Source organism: Centroberyx gerrardi, chromosome 5 (assembly GCF_048128805.1).
Source record: "Centroberyx gerrardi isolate f3 chromosome 5, fCenGer3.hap1.cur.20231027, whole genome shotgun sequence".
NCBI classification, from domain to species: domain Eukaryota; kingdom Metazoa; phylum Chordata; class Actinopteri; order Beryciformes; family Berycidae; genus Centroberyx; species Centroberyx gerrardi.
In genome coordinates, this window is record NC_136001.1 from 16,221,466 (window position 1) to 16,237,376 (window position 15,911).

General features: G+C 41.1%; 1 protein-coding gene across 1 annotated transcript in view; it reads left to right on the forward strand.

Moving 5' to 3' along the window:
- Positions 1–566: 566 nt before the first annotated feature.
- pparg (peroxisome proliferator-activated receptor gamma) overlaps positions 567–15,911 on the forward strand; it is a 38,624-nt gene continuing 23,279 nt past the window's right edge. Inside the window, exon 1 of the mRNA XM_071895263.2 lies at positions 567–626. Coding sequence (XP_071751364.1) covers positions 575–626 — 52 coding nt within the window. The 5' untranslated portion in view covers positions 567–574. The remainder of the gene's footprint in view (positions 627–15,911) is intronic.

The window sequence follows — 15,911 nt, forward strand, 5'->3', positions numbered from 1 at the left end:
CAACACTATTCAGGTCAGTAATCTTCCGCTTGATTATGATTTCGCTGCGTTGTGAGTGTGTGACTGATGGGTGGATGTAAAGCACAACAAGAAGTACCCAACTTTAATGATTTAAGATATAGCCTAGTAAAGTCTTGTCTTGTATTTCGTAAAAGAAGTGAACAAATCTGCCAATGAGATGAGATCATTTCATTTCCAATATAAATCAGCTTGTTTAATGATTTTTTCATGAATCAAGTAGCATTATCTTCATAGCTGTATCTGCCTTATTTCAAGATTGTCACTTGTTTCAACAAAAATCTTGAAACCGGTGAAACTGAATTGGAAACAAATCAAATTATCGCACCCAATTAGCAGGATTCCGTCACTTGTTTGTTTTTTTTGAAGACAAACTATATTTCCAGACTGATGTTTGATGGCTTGTTAAGATGCACATGGCAGTCTGTCAGTCTCGCAGTGGCGCAGGGGAAAGGGGGCGAGTCAATTACAGGACTGACAACTGGCACACAGGCAAGTGTTGGGCCACAGCCTGCACATAACTTCTCTCTGACGCTGCTGAGTGTGTGTGTTTGACATGCAAACACGGGGCAGAGATTTGAACGATCAAAGGGGTCACTGCTTTTCAGGTGAGTAAAATACATAGATGAACTTCTCACTCTCCTCGATTTTCATGTAAACCAATGTAGCATATAGGCCTACCTGTTCATTAGACATAGGCTATATACATTTGTGGAAAGAAACAAGATTTCACGAAGTAGTCTGTAAAGCCTTCTGTGTAAGGAGGGACATTTGCAGCAGTGGGCAGACAGCATGTAGGCTTGTGCTGTGTTTGAGTTGACTGGAAGATCTCAGTTGTGACTCAGCACGCAACCTCGGGGGCAACACTGATATTATTTTGAGATTTACTGTTGGCTATATCTTAAGCACCAGCACTGCTGTAGTTTGTGTCTAATGATTGATAGCCCAACGTTGTTTTTTTTATACAGTATGCTAATGGTTCTTAGAAGGCATACAGTAGGCTGTAATCTACTACTAAGTAAGCAGTCAGGGAAAAATCTACAGAGAATTATTTTGTAGTATTCAGGCTATTACATCTTTACTCTACATAAATACATATTTTTCAGCCTTTTTAGTGCTAGTGTTTTTCCTTTTTTGATATCCAGAATGGGACAGTGGGACACAAATGGGACAGTTCAAATATAGTTACTTAGGTTCTTTTTCAGTACTTTATGAAAGACTCATAGTTAGTTATATTGCATGATATTGTGGAGAGCAGCAGCACTCTGAGGAATAGTTACATTATAGTTACTGGTGGATAAACATGAAAACTAGACACCAGTAATTACAAAAGAACTCATATTTTTTCCATTACATCTTAGCTTTATGGCACTTTCTCTCGTTGTTCTCTCCTGACTAGATCCTTGCTTGTGTTGTATTAAAATCTCATGTGTCACTTTGGATAAAAGCGTCTGCCAAATGGGAAATTGTAATTGTAATCTATGCAGGTAGGTTAAAAGAAATTCTAAATGTTTAACTATTACTACCATCATGTGAATATCATCTGTATTCTGTAAAGACTTTGTATCTCCAGTTTTGGCTTTTATAGGCTACTATAGTTGTCTAGCCCAGTGATTCTCAAACTTTTTCATATCAAGGACCCCTAATTTAGTCCACATTAGGGCCACGGACCCCCATTTGATGAGATTTTGTCTCTCGGACCCAAATCTGAGAATATTTTTATTGTTAGATATGATTTTGTATTGCAGGGAGAGAGATAACAGTGAAACTATGACCAAACTAGTCATTCTTCTCTAATTGTGTTAGCTTCTTGTAAATGAAATAATGCTGAAGTTTAACAATTTATCAATTTGCTGGGGACCCACTGGAACCCCCTCAAGGACCCCTGGTGGTCTCCGGACCCCACGTTGAGAACCACTGGTCTAGCCTGTAGTGAGTGAGCCAGACCTCCCATCCAGCTGTAGGTTTGGGTCAAAGAGTCAAAGGGTCTGGTTAGGACCTGGCAAATAGTTGTTCCCCAGATGCAGAAAACATTCCATGATCCTGCAAGCAAGCGACATTATTGAAAATATATAAAAAATGACTTAAAAGAAAAGAAAATCATAGATTTTCTGAGTTACCGATTATGTCAATGAGTAGGCTTTTTATTTGCATAATGATTAAGAAGCAGGGATATTACATATCAAATTGATGCTATGAATTCATCGTCTCGATGCTTTACCGTTATTATCAGAATACCATCACAGGTTAGAAGTTCATTTAGGGTCACAATGCAGTCATCGCTTATGTAATATAACTTTTTCAAGGCAGGAGAAGCTGTCATAAAAGAAGAACCATTGTGAAATGACCTCTATTTTGGAGAAGTGTTGAAAAGGCCATTTCTGGGATTAATAATACTCATCGGGATTAATTTCCTAATTTCCCTTTCCTGATATGTGTGTTTAATGCAATAAATTGCTTAACCTTCATGCTAATTTGGAAATCATGGGGCAAGACCATAGTCGGCCAATTGATTAGCAAAGCGCCGGCTGGCCTTTCTTGAGTAGTTCATCTTCAGAGGTGTATGCTTCTGTTTTCCTAGTGTAGGAATTTGTTTCTAGTTTACAAAAAGATAAAGATGAGTCTCACACAAGGCTCAGGCAACTTTACAGAAAAACACAGATCTTAGCTCTATTTTGTGAAATAGCATTGTGATGTGGGCAGTCTGAATTGCTTAAAATCTGACAGACTAATGTATTGTGTTGATATAGTATGATACAATATCAATCAGTCAATTATAGCTCTTTTTATGACATAAGTTTATCATGTTATATAATGCCTAACGACAGGTGTGTGTGTGTGTGTGTGTGCGTGAGAGAGAGAGAGAGAGAAAGATCTGAACTTTGCTCTGTTGTCATAAATGAAAGGAGTGCCCCAAGATACCATACTATTGTATGTTTATGTTGTCCCTCACATGTCCTGAAAGCCACTTTAAACTCTCTGCAGACACTTCCCACAATTGGGCATACGTACACACAAAGCTTGTATTGTGTTGAGTCGGTGTAAAAAGATCGTTCAGGTTTTAAAGAAGCCTGTTGGATTTCACCATCCAGGAGCTGCTTTCAGTTCAAGCAGAAAGCACTTTTACTAGTGTTGCTGTAAGATATTGGAAGCAGCAGTTGCAGTTGTTTGCAATGGCAGCAATGAGTCTGAAAGCAAATTCTCTGAAAAATCATATTCAAGACCTTCAGTGAGACTCTATAAGACTTCTGTAAAAGCTCCCTGTGATCACTTGATGAACTTCTGATGAAAGAAAGAAAAATGTAGTGATGATACAAATATTTATCTGTATGAATATGTAAATGTAGGCTATTTGTGAAAATAGAGTGTCATGCCCTGGTGCAGCCTGCAGATAGTTAGCATGCCTCCAAACAACATTTGCCTCTGCACTGCCAACATCCTGACTTGTTTGATTTCAGTTTTCATATTGTTAATGTGAACGGTTTCTGCAGCTAGAGCCCACCATTGATTCAGCCTTATCAGATGACATAGAGACCTTATTCAAGTAGCTTAGCCTTACGTGCATCTATTAGTTATTTAAATAAAGTGTAATTATTAACTTCCAGTGCAATGATTTCCATTTGATTCTTTGCCATCTTACTTACAGCAACCTTTTTTTATTTTGCCTGTAGATTTAGAGTTCTTTTGACAGCAAACAAATGGCCAGCAAGCAGGCTGTTTGCTCATGAAAAATTCACCTCTTTTAGTGTGTCTCTATTATGTCTCCATTGTTATCTGTCAATTCAGGATATCCTCACTTACTCTAAAATAAAAAAAAATAAAAAGTTAAATAAAAAAAAAAAGTTTCAAATCTAAGACCTAAGTTCTTTTTGGCTTTATGGAGTAATTTCATGGTCATGTCTGAGGATCTCCATTTCAGTGTCTTTTCTTTTAAATGTGGTTATTTTTTAGCCTAGTGAGCTAAACCTGAAGGTGACAGTCTGGAAACCTGACACGGAGCCGAACAATGAGCTCTAATTGGAATCCGCTCAACCTTTGAGCATTAAGTTTTATTGGTTGCCAGATATGTCAGTCAAATGAGGCTAGAGTCATTAAGTTGCTAAGCACCCGGAATTTAGCTGATGCACAGCAACATGGCGAACATAAACTGATGCCCATCATTTGGACCGAGCAGCGGATGCAGCCGTAAACGAGCTTGGCCTTGTTTCGAAAGCTGAGCAGGTCGCCTGTGTTACTTTTAAAAAGATTTTTTGCATGTTGTGAAGTGCCATTTATTTTCAAGTTCTGCCCACACAGACTACATAAACTTCTACAAATTGAATCAGCTGTAACGTTTGCACCTGTTGACATTTTCCATCTCTCGATAATGAAAAGATGAATCAGAAAGAAAATGCTCCAATCACACCCGCCTGCTCAGTAATGACGCTATCGCTGGAGGCACCAAAGAAAGTCTTCAGACTCTTTGACTCCCATTTACACCTGGTATTAAAATGCAATCTGTATATCTGAATATCTTGTCTTGATAAGGAAGAAAGCATGTGAATGCAAGGTAACCCATTGTGATCGGAATGTGATTGGATCTGCCAAACCACCTCTGGAGACAGTCTGGCTCGCATTGTGATCAGAGCCCAGAATCAGCATCAATTTATCCATCGAGTTTTGATAAACCGCCACCGACAGCAGCGTCATTTTGCAGCAAGGCCTAGATCTGTCAGTGACACTGGCAGATGCCAAGCCAGCTGCCGCTGCCGCTAAACGCACCCCGCCCTTTCTCTCACTTTTGTCTGGTACTTTGAAGCGACATGCTGTCTGTGGACTGCAACAGTTGGTTATTTTGAACACAGCAGCCCTCTACTCGCTGCCATTTTTTTCACATGAACAATGATAATGCTACGTAACATAACAAATCTTGTGCCTTACGTCACGTAACAACCAGTTGTCCAATGCAGTTCTGGTACACACGAACGGACTGACCGAATCTGCACTCAAATCCGTGAGTCAATCCTTGATTCTCTCTGGCAGTGAGTGTGGAATGAGGTTGTCAGTCTCCTTCAGCAGCGAATTGTGTGTGAACTTCACAGGATTAAGCACTCTAGTGAGGAGTCACCACCGTATTTAGATGCAGTGTGTACATGGCCAAAGAGTCTGGTTAGGACCAGGCAAGTCATGTCAGAGATGTTGTTGTGTAGGTAAAAGGGCATAAGATATTTTCAATTCAAAGGTCCAGCTCCAAAAAAAGAATCCTATGAACGTACGTACACCCACACACACACACACACACACACAAACATACACTAATAGTTTTCTTGCCAATGCACTTTAGCATAGTTATTAACAAACAGATAGAAGGGGTATCCAGTAGCCTTTGGCCCAATTTCCCTTCAGAGAGATGTGGGACCAAACAGCAGCTCTTCAGGTCAAACTCTCTCTCTGCCTCCACAGGGAACTTCAGCATGACTCATTAGACTTTATATGTGCAAGGTTCCCCGTGTTTCAGTGGATTGTGCCACTGCTTGAGACATAATTAGTCTTGCTCATGATGATCTATGTTGTGTATGACCCACTCTCTCCATTTATTGTCTAATAATGCAAAAATAGAGATCTGAAACTTGTACAAGGACTGACGTGTCTGTCACAAATAGCTTGATTTTCAATTAATTTCTGTTTTTTGATCAGTTGTGGATTCGATCCTGAAGTTAACTTGTACTGATTTTAAACATGGCTAGAAAATATTAAGGAGGACATTGTAAATATGTTCCTTTTGAGTGTACCACACCAGGCACATACTGTAGTACGCAAGAATGTTAGTTCTGTGAATGAAAGTCACGTCATGTGTTATTTTGTTATTGTTCGGCTTCGTAGCAGCTGAACGCAGCACACTCCCCTCCTTTCCTCTCCACTTCGAGGAACAGGGTGACGACCCCCTCCACATTGTACCTCTCCCTCTTCCTACCTTGTTGTTGTCCTCCTCTCACTCCCTGTCTCTCACTCCCTGTCTGTGTCAAAATATAACTTTGACTATAAATCTTCACACCGTAGCTGTGATTTTTCCACACAACTCCCATAATCCTGTTCTCATCCGACTGCTGGTGATGTATTTAGCTACATTTTTTCATGATGGCAAGGCAAAACATACTCTCACATTTTATCATGAAGCACATTGTTGTACAGTATAAGCAGTGCTTCCATGTATGTAGGTAATATCTAATCATTAATCAGGTCTATACATAGCCGGTGCTCCCTATAGGCTGAATAGGCAAATGCCTAGGGTCTCATGCGTCCTTTAATAGATTTTTTCTACTTTCGAAAAAATAAATGAATAAATGTGTTTTACTCAGTTTTAATTGCTTGATGGTGGGTGGGATTTGTTTCAAAAGGCGGCCTCCACAGAAAATTTTGCCTAGGGCCTCCAGCAGTTCAGAGCCGGCCCTGTCTATATGTCATCTCCATGAATCTACTGTGGGACTGTGTAGAATCTGTTCTCGTTGTCTCGTTATCTCCACGTCCGCCTGTCTCTCTGCCTCATCTTCCTCCTCTTTCTCTGTCCTCTCTATCACACTCACCCTCTTTTACAGTAATTGCCACCCTTCATTTTCAGACCTGTGTGTGTGTGTGTGTGTGTGTGTGTGTGTGTGTGTGTCTATGTGAGCAAGTGTGTGTGAGAAAGAGATAGATTTTTGACTTTGTTCTGTTGTCATAAATGGAAGGAGTGCTGCATAGATACCACACTATGCTATGTTTATGTTGTGCATACGTGTGTGTGTATGTTTATACACACGTGCCTTTGAGTGTGTGCGCACATGCATACATACATGCATACATATAGTGTGTGTGTGTGTGTGTGTGTGTGTGAGTGAGAGGCCTTGACAGTACGCACCACTCCTTCCCCTTATCCAGCGAGGAAGCTCTTCAGGCCCAAGGGACTCATCAACCATTAACTCATAACTATTTAAAGGAATTGGGGGAAAGTTCATGTCCTCAGATTATTGTGCAAACTGCAAATTCCCAGGGAGCAGCACAATGAAGCTGTAGCATATGGTGTAGAGAGGCACAGATACATCCTATGTGTGTGTGGTGCTCTCCCTCTCTCTCTCTCTGTCTCTCTCTCTCTCTCTCTCTCTCTCTATCTCACTCTCTCAGTTCAATTCAAAGGCGCTTTATTGGCATGAAATACAAAAGTACTTATTAGCAAATTCAGCAAATACAAAGTCAACAAATACAAATTCAAATTGCAGGAACCAAACTTGACCACAGGACAGTAACAATGAACAATAAATATACAGTCGATATTTCATCAAATTTGTAAATCAGGCAATCAACCAATTTATCTAAATACATACATTTTGTATGTATTTCTCTCTCTCTCTCTCTCTCTCTCTTTCTCAGTGTGTGTGTATGTGTATATACATGCTAGTGTGCGTGTATAGTAAGTAGTAAGTCTTCATGCTCCTGTGTGTTTACGTGCTTTTGTGTGTGGAAATATTTGTTACATGCGTGTGGAGGGTCCAATATGAGTGTTTTGTACAATCCCCCAGAGTGCTGTTCGGCGGAGAACAAAGTCGCCCTGTCATCCTGTGATACAAGGCCCACCTCACGTCCCAGTCACATTATTAGTCAGACAGCAATGTCGGACATATCCTGAACACCAGTGTGTGTGCGTGTGTGTACAGGTGTGTCTATGTGGCCGTGTGTGTGTGCATGTGTATGTGACCATGTGTGTGTGCATGTGTATGTGACTGTGTGCGTGTGTGTGTGTGTGTGTGTGTGGCCCAGCCTTGTTGTAGCAGCTGGAATCACAATGGACTATGAGATAATGATTAAAAGATAGGCAGAATAGATCGGCAGTTAGAGTCGCCCTTTCTGTTTTAAATTCTTGCAGTGTGATCACATTATTACTCAAAGTTTTGGTGTTTTTGACATTTTTACTTAAAAGTTGGAAGATCAAACAATTTTTCTCAGTTCCTGAAAAGTTGAAAAGTCTGATGATGTATACTGTATGAATTCTAGGCTATGCAGAGGTATGATATGAATGCCAAAATACTTAAAATTGTTAATGCTTTGATCATGCAGTTTTGCAATGGGTTTGATTAGGAGTAGTGTGGTGAACTTGTGGGCATAAATTTAGTGGTAACCTCCACACTGCATCTATTGGATATTTATCCTGATACATTGTATTGGCTGCCATAGACATTTTTCTCAACGTACCATACAGTAGGAAAAAATAATGCATTACATGATAAAACGTGTGTCTCTCAAATGACTCAAATGCTGTTGTGGGTGTAGCATCATTGCAGCAGTACTGCAGTAAGTTGCAGTATGACGGCCGCATCTGTAAGTCTAAGTCCTACCATTACGTATCTGCTGTCAGCTACTTTTTCATTTGAATAGCAAGACAACAGTGTGCATGCTGTAAGAATGTGCAAATGGTCACATAATGATCAAAATGTTTTCGACGCAAGTCACCTCTGTGTGTCACTATAATAGACTCTCAACAGTCACATCACTTATGCACGTGCGTGTTTGCGTGTGCATGTCTGTGTGTGTGTTTGTGTGTGTTAAGGTGCATCTCTGTGTGCGTTTGTGTGTGTTAAGGTGCATCTCTGTGTGCGTTTGTGTGTGTTAAGGTGCATTTCTGTGTGCGTTTGTGTGTGTTAAGGTGCATCTCTGTGTGCGTTTGTGTGTGTTAAGGTGCATTTCTGTGTGCGTTTGTGTGTGTTAAGGTGCATCTCTGTGTGCGTTTGTGTGTGCACATACATATGTTCACATTCGGTGCAGCAGTGTGTGTGTGCCAGTGTATGATAACATGCAAATTTCTGACATATGAGTGTGGGCAAAAGGAGTTAGGGGTGGACAAAATAATGGAACCTACATAAAAAAGGACTTCAACTTTGAAGTTGCTAAATCACTCTTTCATAGTTACACAGGCAAGTGATATTACGCTGAAAGCCAATCAGCAGTAAGTGTCAGCTTTAAAAGAGGTCTGATAATCGCCATTTTTCAAAGCAATGTGACCCTAACCCTAACTAACAGAGTTCCAAAGTGGCCAAATAGCATTGGTCACAAACACTGCAAAATGTGGCAAGGGAAATTGACACGGACAAACTGCATCAGAACAGGGGTTCCAAGTCAAAGCTCACCCACAGGGATAGACGGACACTTAACAGGATAGTTGCTAAACACAACCTAAAAATGACCCCAGAATTTAATTAACACCTTCGTGACACAGTCTTAACAAAAGCTTTACATCGTCAGCTTCACAAAACTGGTAGGCCTATTTATGGCAGGGCTGCCATTCGGAAACCACTTGAATCCAAGGGTAAATCACACAAATGCATAACCCGGTGCAAGGAGCACAAAACCTGCACTCCTGAGCACTGAAAAAAAGTAATATGATCTGATGAGTCGTTTTTCACCCTTTTTTTCAACCTTGAACTTGCTTTGCCTTGGCTTTTTTTTCTTGCATCTGAGGTTTATGTTTTTCTAAGGGTGCCTTCAACCCACAATGTCTTCTGCCAACTGTTAAACATGGTGGTGGATCTGTAATGGTGTGGGTAGCCAGGTATAAGAGGCCATTTTACAGGACTGGGTGCACCTTAGTGTGCAAAACGCTATTCCCAAATGATATTTCCATATTGCTGAGCAAATTCAAGAGTGGTTTCATGAACACCAGGATGAAGTCAAACGTCTGCCATGGCCTCCCCACACAATCTAAAACATCATGAAACCTTTATGCGACGATCCGGAGCGCAGAGTGAAGTAGAATTCCAGCTCCCTCATCCCTCAAACAGCTAGAGGCTTCCCTTCTTGAAGAATACTCCAGTATCCCACTGCAAACAGTTCAGGACTTGTATAACAGCATTCCAAGGAGGAATGATGTTCTGAAGGCAAAGGGTGGCGCTACTCCTCATTAGGCACGTGATATTCATATGTCGTTAGGTGTTTACATTATTTTTTCCAGCCTCTTTACCGCAGCTATTGCTTGTTTGCTTTTGTTCCACACATCCACTTCTGTTTGCTCCCCACCCATCATCTATCTATCATCTATCTGGAGCCCCAGTTTATTATTGGCTCTGCATCTGTCCAGAAGATTGGGGATTGTCCCAGTGTGCGCCCCTGGGTATGAGGGTGGAGCAGTGCAAGCTATTAAGTATTTTCAAGCTAACGTGAGACCACTTGACCCTTACCTGTCCAAGCCTGACACTTTTTTTGCAAAACAACACCTCTGTGAGGGAATGATTGACGGTAATAAGCAAGCTGAGACTCTCCTGTCTCTGGACCGTTCTGTCTTGATTTATCTTCTATGCCTCACTCTCATTGTATGCCTCATATGCTCGTTAATTACTTTGTTTTTTTAAATGAACCGTAGAAACCACACACTATGCTTTTAATTAAAAGGTTCTTCAGAAAACATACGTACAGACAGTGCTATAGCTGAATGAGGGAGCTGGGGGCTTTGGCTTGCTGTTACACTGCTGAAGTCTGTTACTCTCAGGCAAAAGCAAAACAAGAAAGGACATAGTAAAAGCCAGGCTCCAGTTTTTGAGGAATAACGACTATCGCATTCTGGCTTTTTATAGAATAGAATATAGTGAAGGGAAGTGAAGGGAAGAAGTGAAGTGAGATTTATTCTCTATATTATTCAAGTAAGATTATTTTTCTGAGTTTATACGCATTGTATTTGTCATTAGAATTGTCAGCTAAACCATTCCAGACTGAAATGAGCCTAACTAAACCCATACAAACCAAAAAAATTGCTATCTAGTAGTAACAGTTATCCTTGGAACAGTTTCCACACCAGCAGGCCAATATTGTATCGGTATTGCATGAGGAGGCAGAAGTGCGTCACTGTTGTCACATTGACACTGAGTGACTTGAGCTGACTGAGTGGAGGGGGAGAAGTGCAACCAGAGAGGCATGATGAGGACGCCTGTCAGAGTGAAGCAACAGGAAATCATCTGCATCTGATGTCTGGCACCTTATACACACACACACACACGCACACATGCAGGCGCGCACACACACACAACCACACACACAGTTGTGCGTGAGCGTACACATGCACCAACATACATTCAAGCACATGGACACACACACACAAGTATATATATATATATACACACACACAGAAATGCACACACCTACACAGAATACACACTAAAAAACAAGGAATAATTGATATTGTGCACATACACACACAGACACACACAGGCACACACTGACACACACTGACACACAGACCACATGATAGTTAGCTGTCTGAACTTCTGCTGAGCTCAGACTCTGTCAGAGAGGGAAAATGTGTGTGTGTGTATGTAGTTCCCTTTCTATTGGTCATCACTTCCTGAGGAAAAGCATGACCACACACACACACACACACACACACCACTCTCCTCTCCTGTCGCTGAAACTGTCACTCACTGTGCAGCAAGCTAGCAGTGAAAGCCCTCTGAACCCAACCGGGAGACAGGGTGAGTAGACGATGATGTTGTACTGCACTGTACTGTACTTGGTGTGTGTGTGTTTGTGTGTGTGTGGGTGTGTGACTTTAGGGTATCTTAACAATCATTACTCATACTGTATTTTGCACTCCGATTTAGTCTTTTATTGTGAGACAAAGACATTTGTCTGTGCATTTAGGTATGATGTGATAGTTTACCGTCAATCAAGAAATTTCATCCAATATATCCGGTGTCTATGTGAGCAGAGATCAGTGCTTGTCCTTTATATAGGTCACCCATTTTAACTTTATATGAAAAGTGTCTTCCCAGACAATCTACCAGCCCTTAAATTAGGAAAGCTTGGGTATGTCTGTAAGCTGATGGTCCTGATGTTTGGTAGTTTGCACGCCTATCCAAAAAGGGTCAAACAAGTAGAAATCCCTGTCCTCATCAATAGGTAACCAGGCCATGTAGCAGCTGCAATGCTTTTTGTGTCCTTAAAGGGCAACTTCACCGATTTTCAACCAGCATTGTATCATTACACTATGGGTAGTATATGCAAATGAACAATGTTTAACTTCCCTCCATGTTGCCTGCACCCAGAGCTCCCCGCTCATTTGCCGGCAAAAGTCCGCCGGGTGACGCAAAACGCGTCATCCAGTGGACTTTGGAGATCGGCCTTAGACTACAAACTACGTTTCCGCATTTTCTGTTGTGGTGCCTTCAAGGACGGTAAAATGTGGGTCTCCCAAAACACTCCCGTCCCATGCTACGCTAGCGATAGGGAAAAGCAGACACTAAAATATCATACTACTAAATACTTTAAAATATCAGTATATTTGGAAGAAAACTAGTTTCATGATACGAGGCCGAATATCGCGCTGTTGAATCAGACACAACAGAGTCTGGAAGAGGAAGCGACCACCGGACCGGAGCGACGTTTCAGCCGCAGCTAAGCTAAGCTAAGCTGCTAAGTTTCTCCGTGATTCATCCAGAAGAGCTGAATCTGACACAAATAAACAACTAGCTTTACAATATAATATCGGAGCAGAGATGTGGCGCCACTATTACAACTGAGGCCGAATATAGTGCTGTGGAATCAGACAAAACAGAGCGTGGAGGAGAGGGCGACCACGGGAGCTGTAACAGTGTCAGCCGAGAGAGACGCGCCTGAGAGAGCCGGGGGAGGCTGAACACCTGTGAACGCCCGGTGATGATCGTCAGGGGGACAGACAGAAAACAATAAACTGCAATAAACTTCACGGTGCTTTGGTAAACCTGACTTTGTTTTCTGACAGAATATTATATCGGACTTTGCCAACTCTGAATACAGAACAACAGCGAACAGCGACTGTGTTAACTTTACCTGTAACTTGCGGCTACATCCAGCGGCACCGTTCAGCACTCGGTAAGTTGATGCACTGACTCCAGCGTGCTGGTCTGTTTCATGATCCTTTGAAAACGGGTGCGATTTATCCAGACGTTTTGTAAATGAAAATAAGCCTCAGTAAAGAGATATAATGCTACTTTGTCTCTGCTAACTTTGTCATTGGTGCTACATTGGCCGTGAACACACCGTCAGTCGGTGACATGCGCAATGCATTCTGGTTGTTGTAGGATTCCCCCTTAAGAGCGATATGGGGAATCTACAGCCGTTTTCTCAGTTTTCTCTGGTCATAGGGCTCCAATTTCAAAAATAATTGCACATTTCTACTACATGGGTGACCTAGTTTTAATAAATCATCATATTCACAGCAGTGAAGTAGGCCTTTAAATGTCTTTAAACCATGTTAATCCTCTGTAATACTTTAATCTTATGTAAATAAACCATTTACGTAAAATGAAAATATTACGTAAGTATGTCTTCCGTGCTTTCTCTCTCTCTCTGTGTGTGTGTGTGTGTCTACCAGGTTTAAACATTAAGTTTAAAGTATTTAAGTCCTTAATAGTATAGTATAATAGTAATAACCAGAAAGTGACTAGTAAGGGCATTCTTTTTTCTTTGCAAGAGAAAGATGCAAGGTTCAAGATAGAGTTAGACATGTAGTTTAAGTGTTTAAGGATATGATTAAGGATTCTGTAACTTTTATATTAATGCAAACGTGTGTGTGCATGCTTGTAAAATATGTAGGTGACTGAGAATGGAAGCAGATTTTCTTCAATTTGTGCCCGTTTGCTGGAAGTGCTACCTCCCCCTCAACTTGACTTCAGGTTGACCTAACGTTTCTCTTAAATCACTGCTCCAGTTTCCCTGCGTTCTGAAGTTGAAATGTACAAATTAGATGATAAATCAGAAAAAGGTTATCAGGTTGTTGTTTTAGTCAGTGCTGTGCCAAACAGACAGTGATTGTGGTTTCTAAGCTCCCACTGTGCCAAGCTTTGAAGTTCAGCAAGTTATAGCAGTTGCTGTGTGTGTGTGTGTGTGTGTGTGTGTGTGTGTGTGTGTGTGTGTGTTGGCCATGAGTGAATTCAGTACCAGCCAAGCACGTGGGTTCTGAGACATGATGAGACTCTTGTTTCTGCTGAGAGGGCAATCCAGACCTATGGTTGACACTTTCAGTCATTTTAGGTGTGCTGGGTTTTCTGCTAATCTGCTGTCTGATAGTTTAGGCGCACTAGGGGAATACCCTTTCAGGTGCAGCACTGTGCGGCCTCACACCACCAAAGATACAATCAGAGGCCAATTTTATGACAGGTGAAGGAGGATGGCGTTCTTTGTAGCACTCATTATTTACATACAACCTTGTGTGTGCCGTAGATTTTTGATTGGTAACACATAGTACCTGCTCTCACCGTCTCCCTTGATAATACTGAACAAGTGCTTTGTTGGGTGAAATAAAGCATTGCATTATCATAACAGATGATCTTTTCATGTGTTGTGTTGACACATTCAGTGTCTCCTCAGGACTACATAGGAAAAAATCAAGCGCACTGAATCTTTTCAAAGAAATTGAGGGGACTGCGAGGCAAGCAAGCAGGCGGGTATTTCTCTTTTTTAGTCACTGATACTGAACCACATGCTGTTTTACATGATGAGGTCAGGAAGTCACCGTCTATCTCTCCCTCTCTCTCTCCCTCTCTCTCTCTCTCTCTCTCTCACTAAGTGCTTTTGGGTCATAATACCCTCTCCTCAGACAAATGCAAGCACACGCACGTGCCCACAGACACGCACGCACGCGCTCACACACACACACACACACACACACACACACACAGACACACATACACACACACACGACTGCAATACAAGAAAGGGCTTACTGCACTAAAAACCACACATTCTTTTAGAAAGGAAATACTCTACACCATATTTTGTCTTCAGGAGCTTCTAGAGGCAATGTCAAGAAAAATTGATAAGAACTCTCTAGCTGTAACTTTTCAAGTGGACACATATTTAAGTTTACGAGCATATGGTTTACTTATTTCATTTCAAATTTTTCTAAGGCAAACCAGGCATGATTTATGAAAAACCAATGCAAACACTATCAAATCTTATTTCTAATATATTTTTAACTCCTATGTATACATCTAATTTATAGACTTCTCATATAGCAACTTGTACATACTAATAAATCATTAACAACAACATATGTTTTTGAATGCAGCATTTACTGGTCTGACAGTAGCAGTGCAAGAAAAGGAGTGTAGTTTTCAGTCAGACAGAGAAGATAAGAGTGTCGATGCCTCTGAATGCAGTGGGGCAGGTTCTGCTTCTCGTCTCTCAGATTACTAAATATACCAGACCGGCTTCTGTGTTGGATTCTCCCGTGCCCATAACTACTTACCTTGTACATTTTCCGTGCTTGACTGCTGATGGCCTCCCACTGCGTAGGAGTGTGGTTTCTGCACCCTCAGAAAAAAAATTAGCATGATACTGGATATTTCAAACATCAGGATAGAATTAGATCAATGCTTTGATTTGAACTTGTGAACTTATTCATTGTAAGCTTTTTTGCATACATTTTTTGCATACTTTCATTTTTGACTTTGTTCTGCAAGTGTTGATTTTTTAGTCATCAAATTGATAGCGATAGAGAAGAATACAAAGAAACACAGCGGAATAGAATAGAATAGAATAGGACTTTAAGCACTCTCAGTGCTGCAATCCAATCCTCAGCCGTTGCTTCAGTCAGCAACAGACTGAATCGTTGCTGTTGTGAAGAAATATGAATGTAAAAACATTGCATTCCTTTTTGCAACCGTGTCCCTGAAGAAAAGATTTCACATCTCACTGTTGACCTCTTGCTTTTTCCACTGTTGTACCTCTCTCTCCTGAACTCCTCCTTTTAGTCTGGGATAACAACATAGTGACCGCTCCCAAAGTTGACATTAGATTATTATTTTATATATTATTATATAATCCCAGCTGTTGTTGATCAATTCGGAGTTGTTTGGTGTGTTTCTATGCAGGGAGGGAACCAGCAGCTTACTCCAATCTTAAGGATATTTTTTATC